The 13,928-nt window shown below is 46.9% G+C and overlaps 1 protein-coding gene across 1 annotated transcript in view; it reads left to right on the top strand.

Annotated features, from left to right (window-relative positions):
- Positions 1-1,152: 1,152 nt before the first annotated feature.
- Positions 1,153-13,928, top strand: part of LOC138285079 (contactin-associated protein-like 5) — a 2,160,239-nt gene continuing 2,147,463 nt past the window's right edge. Inside the window, exon 1 of the mRNA XM_069224597.1 lies at positions 1,153-2,438. Within this exon, the coding sequence (XP_069080698.1) occupies positions 2,357-2,438 (82 nt within the window). The 5' untranslated portion in view covers positions 1,153-2,356. The remainder of the gene's footprint in view (positions 2,439-13,928) is intronic.

Raw genomic sequence — 13,928 nt, 5'->3', positions numbered from 1 at the left:
TTTCAGGCACGAGGTTCACCGACATTTGTACGGGTGCAAGCAAAGCCGATGTTGGAAGCGAAGTCTAGTTTTTAAGTTGTCAATTTAGTTATTACCCACAACTTCTCACGAGCTAAACGGACTAAATTTGGGAATGGAGCAAAGATTATAAAACCTCAGAGAGAGCAAAAAGACGAACTAAAGTGTGCTTCTAGGAGAGAGTATAGGTTAAGATGACACAGGAAATAAATGTTGAAAGTTGAATTTACGCATTTATATATTTGAGATAAAGGAGTTGGGAGAAAGACGTGGGGGGGGTATTGAGAGTGGAAAATCAAAAGGGGAGAAGAGAAGCAGCAAAAGAGGCAGAGGTGGAAAGCGGCATATACTGATGGGTCCAAGCGTTCGACTTCTCTCACATCACCCCAAAGTACCGGGAATGGGGTAACTCTGAAATGAAGTTAGGGACAGGGAGAAATGGGACAAAGGAGCGTGAAGATCAATCGGGAATAAATAGGAAGGAGGGCAAAGGAGGGAAAGGGAAGTGTTAGGATAATGACGTAAGGGGAGCTGGAATAAGAAAAGAAGACAAAAGTATGGAAAGGGCAAGGGAAAAGGAGAAAGAAGAGGAGATGAGAAAGGGAAGCGAGGTGAAGAAGAGAGGTGATGAAAAGCGATAGAGGGAGAAGGTGAAAGAATATAGAGATGGGAATAGATAGGAATGGTGGAGGAGAACTATAATTACAAGGAAAGAGGAAAGAATGTGGAAGACAGGGAAGGAAGGAAGAGGGGGAAGAGGCGGAAAATAGTGAGGACAGAAAGTGCGATGGGGGTGCCGTGAAGAAACAGAGGAATAATGAGAATAGATAGAAAGTAAATGTGAGGGAGGGGGAGAAGCATAAGAAGGGGAGACAAAGAAGTTAAAGAAGGGTAGGTTACGGTGAGAAACGGAAGAACGTAAATACCATAGTAGGACTGTGTTATAATTGTATTCCCGCAGGCGTCTTATGTTTTGGCAGTAACCGAGGGGTAAACTTCGAGAAGGGCATATTGCGCTCAGCGCCTGGTGTTTCTCTCACATCAGCAACGAATTTCTCCTGCAGCTCCTGATGCAGTTCAGCTGTCAGTGGGAGGGTCCTAACCCGACGAGGCGGTGGCGCAGCTGAGCTATGAGGAGCGGTTCACCCTGTCAGTGCTGAACACTCGCAGCGCGGCGTGGACCAGGCTGAAGTAAAGGGCGCTGTTCCCATGATAGCAGGCGCTCTCACTGATCAAAGGTACCCGGCTGGGCTTCAGGGAGTTGTACACGTCTCGGTGCTGAGCACAGTCATTCACTATACGCGGACTTCCTTCGTGTTCCCTTCGATTCCGTTCTGCTGAAAGGACTGTTTCCACCCGTCTCTCGCCCCCCTTGACCTCCTCGTTTGTGCAAGTTGCGCAGAGTGGATCTGATGTTTACCTTTATTTTCGGGGGTCCCGAAGCTTAAGTATGAGCTCAAATGGAATGGTAAAGGGGACTGTGACCGGGGATTAGACAGCAGTCCGCTACCCCAGTGCACAGCAGTCCACTGGTACAACTGCTCCTCAGCATACTCCATCGTCACTGCGAAAAGGAGACTGCGCAGTTTCATTCCGAATCATTCCGTCAAAATCTAAATAAAGGTGTCTAAGGACGAAAACTGTGTCACTGAGAATCAGACAACAGTCCGCCACTCACCGTCGAACATTGTACCTGCGTTTTTAGACTTTGCTCTTTGAGGGGGTCGTAGACAGCGTTAGTCAACACCTACAGGACCGGCGTAAGTCGCGAGAAACACACAGACCTGAGGCTGCCATCGAGGATTCGTCAGAAGTGTGCGTGCACGAGAGAGCACTTCACAGGCTGACCTGCTTCCCTTTGAGACTGTCTAGGGAGAGAGAGACCTGGTACTGCTTAAGCCTTTGAGGCATCACTCACAAAACAGGTCAAGTGATGTGGAAAGCAAAAGCTGTCACAGAGGTTTAGACGTCATTCAATGACCAAAGACAGGCCACTGTGAATGTGGACTGGCCTCCGGTAAAAATTTGGCCCTCGGAGGGGTCTGTGTCCTCCCCTTTCCCTTATGCTTTGTTGAAAACACGAACTAATGGTAGATGTAAAGAAGGACTTAGGGGGTGGCACTGAGCATCAGATAGCGGCCTGTCAGACAGTTCAGGACAGTGCACGTGGACCTGCCTCCGTCAAAGGCACTGAGATAGGAGGCTGTCTCCGGCTTTAGTCTAAGCATTCTGACTGTTTTCACATGAGTTGGTAAAGGGACCAGGGAGGCAGAGAAGAGGCTGTCACCGAGGATTAGACGGTCTTCTTGAACACAGGGAAAGGCATATTGAAGACAGCATGGGTTCTGACTGCTACTGGTCGAGTGTATTAACCGCGCTGATTGTGAGCTGGTGCCACCTTGGACTAACGGCGTCTAACTGTAAGTGAAACCAGTGACTGGTGGATGAAGGTGGGCGACAATGTCTGGGTAGCTTCGGGAAATGGGGGAGCCGCAGGAAGCTAACAGTGCCTTCCACAAGTACCCGTGCATTTTGTTACATGTTGCACTAGTTGACTGGCGTGTACACGTGTATGGCATGTGTCACGAAGCAGGCAGCACTATGCATGCGCATAATATGGGCAGTCCCGTGCATGGCCGCTCCGCTGTAACACAAGCAGGTGGTGGAAGGGGTGTGATTTGTTCACACGCAGTGCTTGGTGCACGCTCAATTCAAGTGCCTGCTTGTGTGGAAACTGCCTGTGTGTATCTGCTAGGTTCACTCAGTGGTCGGTTTGCGCTGTTCCTTTTATCACCGGCTTCTCGTTGGTTTCCTTGTCGTCCTAAGTGAGCATTCCACTTGTCTTTTAATGAAAAAGAGCGTTTTAAAATAAATAGGAGTAATACTCACTAATAATTTTTGGGTATCTATCGGTTGTCTCTAGTGCGATGACTCGCACCTTCCCAATTCTACGCAAGGGATTCAGTGCATCTGTGGATAACTCAGACTGCGTTTTGGACTCCGCCGAGGGGGTCAGAAGGGGGCCATACTATAATTATATTGAACAATAATGAATGCCACCACTCAAAGCATTTCTGTTTAAATAATATCCCTGAATAAAAAGCGAGCGAATCTAGGGTCATATGTACGAACACATTTTCCCATTGACACAGAAAGGGAAAACCCCTTTGCTACATCTGGCCCCTAACCCATATTACCTATTGTCAGAGGCAAAAGATGTCAAGAAATTTACCAGATATCGGGTTTAGCACTGCCTTAACCCACTTGCACAAAAATTGTGATTCAAGATTTTTTTCTTCCTGTTGAACTGCTTGTGTTTCTGCAAAAACATAGGGAAACAAGACATAAGCAAACAAGGAATGAGCGTCTAATTAGCAATTTAAACATAATACATCAACTTGGGTTTCTTAAATGCAGTATTTTGCCTTCGAGGTTTTCTGCAAGAGTTGATTTTTGGAACACATGTGCTTTGGGTATAAACACGGTTCTGAGAACAGAGGCCAGAGAATATGCTTTATCTGCCTGATCCGTAGCCACTTGACATTGTTTTTCCAATATCTTTGTGCGGACAGGTTTAAGCTCTGCTTTTTTATCCCTGCAATTGTGTTTAAAGTACATTGTCGTTGTTTTACAAGCATTAAAAGGCACAGGGGATTCTGGTCTATGGTCGGATGGGTAGCCAGAACCCACCGATGGTATTTCCTTAAACTAAACACGTGTGATCTTCGGCACATGGGTTCCGCACGGTCGCGGCTGACCTGGGTGTGTTTACGACTATCAGGGATCTTAGGGGCACCGAAGGTCACTGTCGGGCTGCGAATTCAAAAGTACACATCGAAACAGCAATGGTTTTAAAAGCGTCAATTTGTGTGTGTGTGTGTGTCTGAAAAGCAGGGATGTTGGAAATGATAGCAGTACAACTGTGGTCCCAGACTCTAACGTCCTGTATGTGCACCTAGAAGAATGCTTCGAAACAACATATGCAACCAATCCTGAGTGTTAAATAGATCTTAACCTTCTCTTCCTCTCTATGCTAAGAGGTAATTCTTAGTACTTTTGCCATACCACTCTCCAGCAATGTCTCTTTTATTTAACACCATTCAACAACATCTCTTTTATTGAACGCCACACAGCAGTGCCTCCTTTGTTCCAAAACAAAATACCTTTTCTTGTTTTATAGCTATGTTTTCTGTTGGTGGTGGTAAACCAATGCTCCATGCAGCTTTAACCATCAGCAACTTTAGAGACTGCTGCAAGTACAACACACACAATTTGTTTTTGACATATTATTTATTACTTACCACACAACACTTTTTAAGTTCCTTTTGAAGCTGCTCTGAGCTGTGAGAAACAGACAGTTCAAAAGGTCTTAAAGGTGAGTGATGTTTTATATAGGCTAAATTCAAACTGCACTTAGGCCATAATTTACACTTTTTGATTTTTGCGTCAAAAAGTTTAGCGCTGACTAGCGCCATTTTTTAACACCACCTGGGTGTCATATTTATATTGTGATGCTGGGTGGGGCTAAAAATTGGTTAGAGTAATTTTTCCCGAAGTTAACCATTGCGCCTAGTCGTAAGGCAAAATGACGTTAACAGAGGAAAAATTATTCTAATCCGTTTTACGACATATACACACATCTCAAAATAAAAAATGCACCATTTTTGCCCACAGTAGTGTCAAATACAGATGCAAACGGACAAAACAGTTCAAAGGAGAGGCAAAATGGACCCAGGAAGCCATGAGAGACCCCAGGAAGACCTCATTCAACTAGGAACCAGCCAGGAGGACACAGACAAGGCCCAGGGGAGGGAGAAGAGTAAGTGTTGTTTTAGCACAGAGGAGCACAAATAATGGTGAGAGAGGTGACATATCATCAAAATCAACTGTCTGTCACCTCCAAATTGCCAATTGGAGGGAGAGAGGGTATCTGGCAGCAGATATTGGATTAGATAAAGAGAGTGGCAGAGGTCAGGAGAACTGTAACTGAGTGCAAGAAACGTTGGCATGACTGCAAGCGAAGGACAAAGGGGGTCATTCTGACCCCCGCGGGTGGCGGAAGCCGCCCGCATGGCGGGAACCGCCAGAAGACCGTACTGCGGTCAAAAGACCGCAGCGGTCATTCTGACTTTCACGCTGGGCTGGCGGGCGACCGCCAAAAGGCCGCCCGCCCGCCCAGCGGGAAAGCCCCAGCAACGAGGAAGCCGGCTCCGAATGGAGCCGGCGGAGTTGCTGGTGTGCGACGGGTGCAGTTGCACCCGTCGCGATTTTTAGTGTCTGCCAAGCAGACACTGAAAATCTTAATGGGGCCCCCAGGGGCCCCACAACACCCGTTCCCGCCATGCTGTTCCTGGCGGTTTTTACCACCAGGACCAGGATGGCGGGAAGGGGGTCGGAATCCCCATGGCGATGCTGCGAGCAGCTCCGCCATGGAGGATTCTTTGGGGCAGGGGAAAACCGTCGGGAAACCGCTGGTTTCCCTTTTCTGACCGCGGCTTTACCGCCGCGGTCAGAATGGCCCCAGAAGCACCGCCAGCCTGTTGGCGGTGCTTTCGCGGTCGTTGGCCCTGGCGGTCCATGACCGCCAGGGTCAGAATGACCCCCAAAGTGTCAAGGAACAGGAAGGCAGCACTGCAAACTGGAGGTGGTAGTCCAGCACCACAAAAGGACTTTGATGTCAAAGGAGCACAGAGGGACACAATGCACATTAAGCAATTGCACCATGCTGACGTAAGCTACATATGTACCTACGCCTTGGTAATGCCATGCACCATAACACATACACAACCTGGACATATGTTGAACACCAGGCCTAAATACCTACATGTACATATGCAGCACATTGGATGGACGGCATGTATAATTACTGTGCCACTGGTTGTGTTATCACAACATCCCTTGCATATAGTCATATCAATACTACCAAGATGACCAAGACCTCTGAGACTAGGTAGGCAGTCAATACCATTCCTGGGGTTACGTCATAGTGGTGTCCTTGCAGTAACACCTTGCAACTGCCTTGCCTCATTGCCCAAATGCATGTGTGCTGCATCTCACAGCACACAAGTCATAGCAAATGTCCCAACAGTACCCAGACATCTGCCGGTAGCACCACCACACCATACAGTGACAACAGATCCACACGAGGCAGGCACTACTCCATCATGCAGTCAGGGTGTCCCTTGGGTGCATGGAACAATTAACTGAACAGGCGCTATGGGAATAGCAGGCTGGACCTGTAACTATTGATAACATGCCACTACCCAGACCAACTAAACTGAAGTAGTGTTGAACCACAAATCTTGATGGTGAATTGAAATGTGCCACTACAGAAAATATGTACCACAGATAGCAAACAGTAGGTCACAACAGTCACAAGCTGAGCTCACAACTACTCTGACACAACCATGTCAGACACATGTGAATGGGGAAATAAACGCAAACATACAACATATGGGGTATGACTGTGAACATAATGGCGTATAGTTCCATATTGATGGGCGGGGGATGGTGCATGGGCAAGTCCGGTGTTGGTAAGATTGCCAGTGCAGGGTACCATTTGCGGTTGCCAGTATGAGTCACATGTTGGGAAGGCGGCTGGAAATCTGTCTGCTCATGGTAGCTCTGTGGGGCATTTATAACAATATTCTTGAGGATCAAATAGACTCAGTGCCAGTTTTGGGCTGCATTGGGTGTGATAGGACACGCTGCACCCAGCCTTGCAAATCAGGCATTGAAAAGGGCAAAGGGATAGGGCATGGGTCCCCCTGATCTGTCCATGCCAAGTGCATGGGCTGTGAAGGGGCATCCAGGGGCACACCACATTACATCACCAACAACCTTTGCATGAGGGTTTCACTGCCATGCAAAGGCTGGTGGAAATGCGGAAACAGACCTGGAGGGTAGTGTTGAATGTAATACTAGTCTGGTGTCACAGGACAGATGGCATTGCCAGTCCATAAGCTGCTGGAAACCTGCCAGTGCCAGGCCATTGGTCCATGGGGCATTCCACATTGACAACAGTTGCCACTACAACCTATGCTGTTGGGGGTGGTCAAATACACAATCGCAGTCAGGTGCCCATAGGACTGACGCACTTTAAATGAGGGACCAGTATGACTACCTACAGAATCACCTCAAACTAGCTTCAGGCCCTGACCTAAGTACAACTCCTATTGACTGCCTATGTCCATAGACTCATTTACCATCGGGCACTGTCACATACAGAATCATGCACACAGCAGAAATGTCATACCCATGCTGGCCATCCCTGGGTCTAACCCTGTGCTTGTGTCAAATTAACTGCACTGTCACCATGCTGCACTCATGCATGATAGTGCAAGGAGGGGGCATTGAGGGGGATGACATAGTTGTGTAAGAAGACAAACACACCTGCTTAGACAGAAGATGAAATTGAACTCTGCCAGGTCCATGAGTGCCATGAAATGTAGCACACATACACAAACATCAATACAGTATGAGGAGCTATCAATGGTAACAAGAGCACAGTGTCCTGGCAATGCCATCCCCAGGGTGGTGCAAGGTCTCAGCACCACATGGGTGTATGTGAAACATGTAAGACTGTGACAGGTGAAAATTGCCATGCGTGGTCCTGTGGCATGAGCACAGCAACACCCATTGCAAGGCCTCACCATGCAAGTGGTGGCATAGGGAGGGTTGACAATGACAAGATGGTTTCAAGCCACAAAAAGGATAGACATCACACCTAGAAGATATGACGCAGCCAATTGTGCCAACTGGGCTTCCCTTCATGACACGCAGGTAGGGCATAGGGCTGTAGACTGCAGCCATTATGTAAAGGAACAATGCTTTGGAACTAAGGGGTGCATTATAAGCCCCTAGCACCACAGGAGAGTCACTTTTAGTGATACTTCTGTGGCGTCAAGTACTGAGCCATATTCACAAGGTGGCGTTAAGCCACTTTTTGTGGCTTAACATCACCTTATAAATACGTCTCCTTCCCATTCAGCACAGCGCATGGAAGGGGCATGCAATGTGTGTTGCTGTGGGTGTGCCACAGAAACACACATTGCATTTTGATGCTGCCTCAGATTTATAAAATTTTGTAAACCTGAAGCAGCGCTAAAATCTAACGCCACCCCCAGGGGTGGGTTTAGCAGGATGCAATGAGAAAGAATACTTTTACTCCTCGTTTTTTGCTTTTCTGGTGCATGCTGCATTCTGCAGCACACATAAATAGAGCAAAATGCCAAAAATTATTGTTTATGTGCAGGAAGGTGTTCCTTCCTGCACATAAACAATCATTTGAAAATGACGTTTTGGCACTTCTGTGTGTGCTGCATTCTACAGCTCACACTGAAGTACCAAAACACCATTAGTGATTGTTTATGTGCAGGAAGCAACACCTTCACACACAAAAACATTCACACCCCTCAATGCAGACATCCTTGCACAATGGTGCAAGGTTGTCTGTGTTACAGCTGGCAGCTTAATTTAGCACCAGGGCATGGTGAAACACAGGGGTGTGTTGTATTCACTTAAATACGGTGCATCCCTGCGTTTCTAAAGTGCTGCAGCGTGGCGGTGCCAATTTTGGCACATCACCGCACTGCACCAATTTTCCATAAATCTGGCCTTAAGATGACAATGAGCCTCAAATATCAAGTCAGTGACGTGACATATCAACTGTCACAACACAGATGGATTGATTTTACACCATCTCATTGCAGAGGAGATGGCTCTCCTGCAGATCTGCCTGTCCTGAAGTATCCTGATGACCTGGATGACCAGCTGGCAACCATCAGCCAAAAGACCCTCAAAGAAGTCCTTGTAAACCTCCAGACACCCCCTCCAGTCGCAAGGAGGAGTACTGATGTAGTAGACATACCACAGGCCACACTTAGCACCCCTATAGTACGACCTGCCAGCACTGACTCAGCTGAGGACTCCGAGGCCCCAGGGACCAGCTTTGAGAGGACAGTGAAAGGAGTCCAGTGGGAGCTGGCCAAGGAGGTGCGGGTGGGGATGCAAACTATGGCAGCCATCTTATAGGGTATTCACAAGTGCATGGCTGTAGCTACGGAACAGACTGTAGCCAACCGAGGCACACACTTCCCAATGCATGGAGTCCAGGAGTGTCTGAGGGCCATAGCTGCTGCCATGAGGGAGAGGCCACAACAACTGCCCTCCCAAACTGGCATCAGCGTGCTTGAGGACAAGATGGACTCCATGCACTGGGAAATGGTCTCCCTCAGGGTAAACATGGCTGCCTACTACAAGGATGCTACTGCTATCCTCAAAAATCAACAGCTCCTCCTTGTTGCAGTGATGCCATAAGTAGTTTCACAGACGGCAGCTGCAGGGAATTGGGAGTCTACGTCTCCAAGCACTGAAGTGCGTGTTGCCCCTTCTATCTTCCCAGTACCACCATCTAGGGCAGAGGAGAGACCACACACATCAGAGGATGAAGATGTGGAACAGATCATCTTCACCCATAGGAGTTCCCAGTAGCACCAACTCATGCCACATGGGCAGTGTTTTCCTTTGTCCTGTGCTTGACATCATGCCAGTGGTAGCACTGTTGCAGATATGCACTCTTCACTGACACACTGTTGACCTTTCTGCTTGTCTCTCACTTTTCAATTGGCAATGTATGTTCCCCTGCACTGAAAGACACTTTACCCAAGCATGTGCCATGACATGTCCCTCAACCCTGGACTTGTGTTGTGTCACAATTGGATGGATTCCACTTATGGGGTCACAGGCCTGGACATTGTAAATATTGCACTACAACACTTGTAATTAAACACCACCTACACAACCAGCATGTCTTTGTGTATTGTGACACATCTACTACGCTTTGGAATTGTGATGGGCGTAACATGTCTTTTGTCACAGAGTGTCAATACAAGAGTGCAGGAATATGGGGGCACATATCTATGCACAAGGTACCTACATGATGAATGTCGATGCTTCTCTGATCCCCTACAAGCAATTCACTGAGTATGTAAAAATGTTTAAACACATGTATGCTTCACCCACTACATATGGCAGGAATGGATGAGAAACAGTTCTCGGGCAATACTGCCAGCTGGGATTACCAGTAGAACACATTGGCGTGAAACAGAGGTACTTAACCTCATCTGTAATTGACACTGGTCAGATTAGCAAGATAGATATGAAATATAGGCTGTTGACAGATGTCCCACAATGGCCAGCATTCTGACACAGGACCCAAACAATGACAGCTGAATTACCACAACTACCTGTCCAATACAAGGCTAACATAGTCACCTTGAGTGGTGGGTACACTGGATGGCAGATGCACAGAAAAGTAGATGTGTTGTAGCTGCCAACGTGACAGCTCAGTTGTGAGAAGGTGATTAACTTGTCAAGAGAGGGATCTGGAGGCAGGACGGAATCCCTAGGCCAACACATAATTTGCACTGTACACCCATGGGAAGTCCCTGAGACCCAAGCATTTGACCGATGAAGTATGGAAGTACCCAAAGATTTTTCATTAGAATTAAACTAAACTAAAAAGAATGAAGAACACCTATCCTAACCTAACCTATCCTAATTATACATCACCAACAACTGACCCTAACTACTCTATGCTAAACTTACCTAACACACTCTAAATACTGCCCACCCCAGCCCCTCCTTATATCATGAGACAGAAGCAGGACAACATATACTAAACTACACATATACTACCTATATCTAACCAAATATATATTTTTTTGGCAATTAAAATTTTATATATATATATATATATAAAACACATAAATGCAGTAACATCACCAGCCACCAACCCACCCACAAAGTAACAGTTAAAAAGTAGAAAACCTACCCCCCAAACCTACTGATCCTAACTAAAAAACTAATGTAATCTAACCTGACACTAACCCCGTAAAATCCACTACTATAAAAAATTCAAACAAATGACGAGGGAGGAGACTGAACTGGGGTTGAGAGTCATTAAGCCAATTGCATATTGGCCCTCTTGAGTTTTCACTTGATGAACTTCAGTCTTTTGGTGTTCTTCTCCACCTCCATCTCAAGACTATACAACATTTTGAGGACCAGCGTCACATCACTCTGTAGGTCCTTAATTGCATTCATATCCATGGCAGCAGGTGGGGTGGGCTGTGGCACAGATGTTGATGGTGTAGCAACTGGGGCTGTTGTGATGGTGGCAGCTGTGCCCCCCTGCACAGCTGTGGCGCTTGGTCCTTTCAGTGTGGGTCCCTCTTGGGTGAATGCCCATCATTCCCCAGTGGATCGCTCCGTGCAATAACGGCGTGCCTCCTTCGGATCCCAGACCCTTCTGCCAGGAAATGCCTATAGCAGACTGCCCTCTTCTGAAAAGCCTGCAGTTCCTCATTGTTCATGTTGGCAGCTGTTAAATTGAGTCAGGCAACCATCAGTGTCAGCATTGTGTGTAGTATGTACAGATTATTTGCTTACACTCTATATCAAATTGCACTCCAACTCACATTCTGGATAAAACAATGGCCCTGATGAATGAAACGGCAACCCTGCATTAGCATCATTTAATTGACACACAAGCCACTCACAACAGGATTAGGAACCAAAACAAAATAGGTGTGGATTGATTTTGTGCCATGTGCAAAGGCAGTGTAAACTTCAAATAGGTCAGGGCCATTATTCCTCATCATCTGTGTCAATTTTCAACCTTACATCACCCGTAACTTGAATCTGTTATTGGGAGTATGGGATGCAGTTGGTAACCATAAGCAGTGATTGTTGATAGATACACATGCAAGCCTGATCAAAATGACTGTCACCTATACTGTGACTATCACATCTACCTATAAGTTTGTTGTTCCTCACCCCTTGTGCCTCAGGGGGGAATAGCCATGCAATCCATCATCTCAACTGTCCAGGTCATCCACCAAGTCATGCCCACTCATACATGGAGTCAGGGAGTGGACCATATGTTAGGAGGGATTCCAACTAGGAAGCTGGTATAAATAGGTCCTTCACATCTACATTCATGTGTCCAAGTGTAGACACCCATCCATACCTTATCAGCCAATACTATTCCCTACACACTCATATCCATGTCAGCACAAATCTGACCTTGACCTGCATGCACGCCTATTAAATTCCGTATAAGTTTCACATAAATGGAGTAAAAGATATGGGGCACCCTGGTGGGGGACAATTGCCCACCCAGTCCTACATGTACCTTACAATACATACAGGGATGCACCAATTTGTGTTCAAAATGGTGCATCACTGTGTTGTGAGAATGATGGTGTGTCCCAGTGCCAATATTCTCACATTGGTGCATTTCTAAGAAACATATGGGCCTACATGTGGTTTGTCATCACCTTGTTTACATGATGCTGCCCATTGAGCACCACAAGCCTCACAAGATGACACTATGCTCGTACATTTGGAACCCTTAAATGGGACAAAATGTCACCATCCAGCCTACTTTGATATCTGATCATTTGACAGCTCATCACTTCTAGCATTGTGTGCAACACACGACACATGCACACAAAAGCCTCATTCACTGCACAGGACAGTCATTTTCACACTTACTGGATACATATGGGACTTTAAATATTTCCACCTCGCTGATGGGTTAGGGGGCAGGTCCACTTGTAAGATACGGATGGAAAACCATGTTTAGTGTCATACCACTGTCACTACTAGTGGACAATATATTAGCTAATTATCCAGGTTGAAGACAGTGCAACAGACACACCACTGCAAACTCATAATGACACAGACACTCAGGTGAGTGAGAGCCACACATCTGCACACTTACACTGGGCCTTAGACTCATGTAGTGCTACACCCTGCAACAACCATAAGTGAGCAATCTATAGAAGAGGGAACTCCATGGTATGAGGTGGGTTGGGTGTCAGATACATGCCACTACCCTGGTGCTTTGCAAGACAACTGACTCAGGTATTCCGGCTTGGTCTGCAAGGCACACCGAGGCACCTTGTGATAGACAAGCAGCTCAGTTTTTAGTCTGCAATGATAATGCGTTGAGTAATCCATGACTGATGTGTCAAAGTTGTCTGATGGTATTGAATGCCCCATTGCCAGGGCCCCCAAAGGCGGGTATGCCCCCTTTGCTAACATAATGGCAGGGATATTGTGTGAGAAATGATGACAATGTGGCGCTATACATGGATTGCCCTACTTTGTTATTACAATCCAGTTACATATGGTATGTTGGCGGTGTCTTGGCTTATCATACATGACACTATGCTGGGGCAGAGGTGTTGCCATGGCCCCTGAAATGTGTGACTTGGTGATGGTTGTGCATGATGCACCAAAAATCTGACCTACATTGGTAAAATGGTAGGACAGGTGAACTCAATGACCGGACTGGCACAGTTACACTTTGTTCTGGTTGCATGCACCCTGTCCATAAGCATTGCATGCAGCATGCCATCATATCTGCTACTTTCTTTCAAGAGCAGTGAACAGTAAATAGTTTGCCAATGGAAGACTCACCAACATGGCCATCAATCACCACACCAAGATGGTCAAGCAGATACTGCTCCCTGGCCACCAGATCTGCCCAGCGATGCTTCAGCTGGTGCTCGTTGTGGCTGTTGCGGTACACCCTCTTCAGTTAGTGGAGCACCTTGCCCCACCACAGCTGCCTCGCCTCCATCCGGTAGCCCTGGATCATACAGCCCCCCATCTCCTAGATTAATGGCAGGTAGTGGGCTACCGGCCACACCAAGCCACCCAGCTCCTCCTCCCCATCCTTGTCAGCCTCCCCTTACCAGACATATCTCTCAGCAACAGACTGACAACAATAATGAGTATAAACAAATTTAAAATAAAGGAAACTTGAGGCCCCCAAAAATAATCATAACTAACCCAAATATCCCGGACAGACACCCCACAGTACCAGTACAATGATCGAT

This window comes from Pleurodeles waltl, chromosome 3_1, assembly GCF_031143425.1.
Source record: "Pleurodeles waltl isolate 20211129_DDA chromosome 3_1, aPleWal1.hap1.20221129, whole genome shotgun sequence".
Classification (NCBI taxonomy): Eukaryota; Metazoa; Chordata; class Amphibia; order Caudata; family Salamandridae; genus Pleurodeles; species Pleurodeles waltl.
This window is presented reverse-complemented; position numbering and strand designations above follow the sequence as displayed.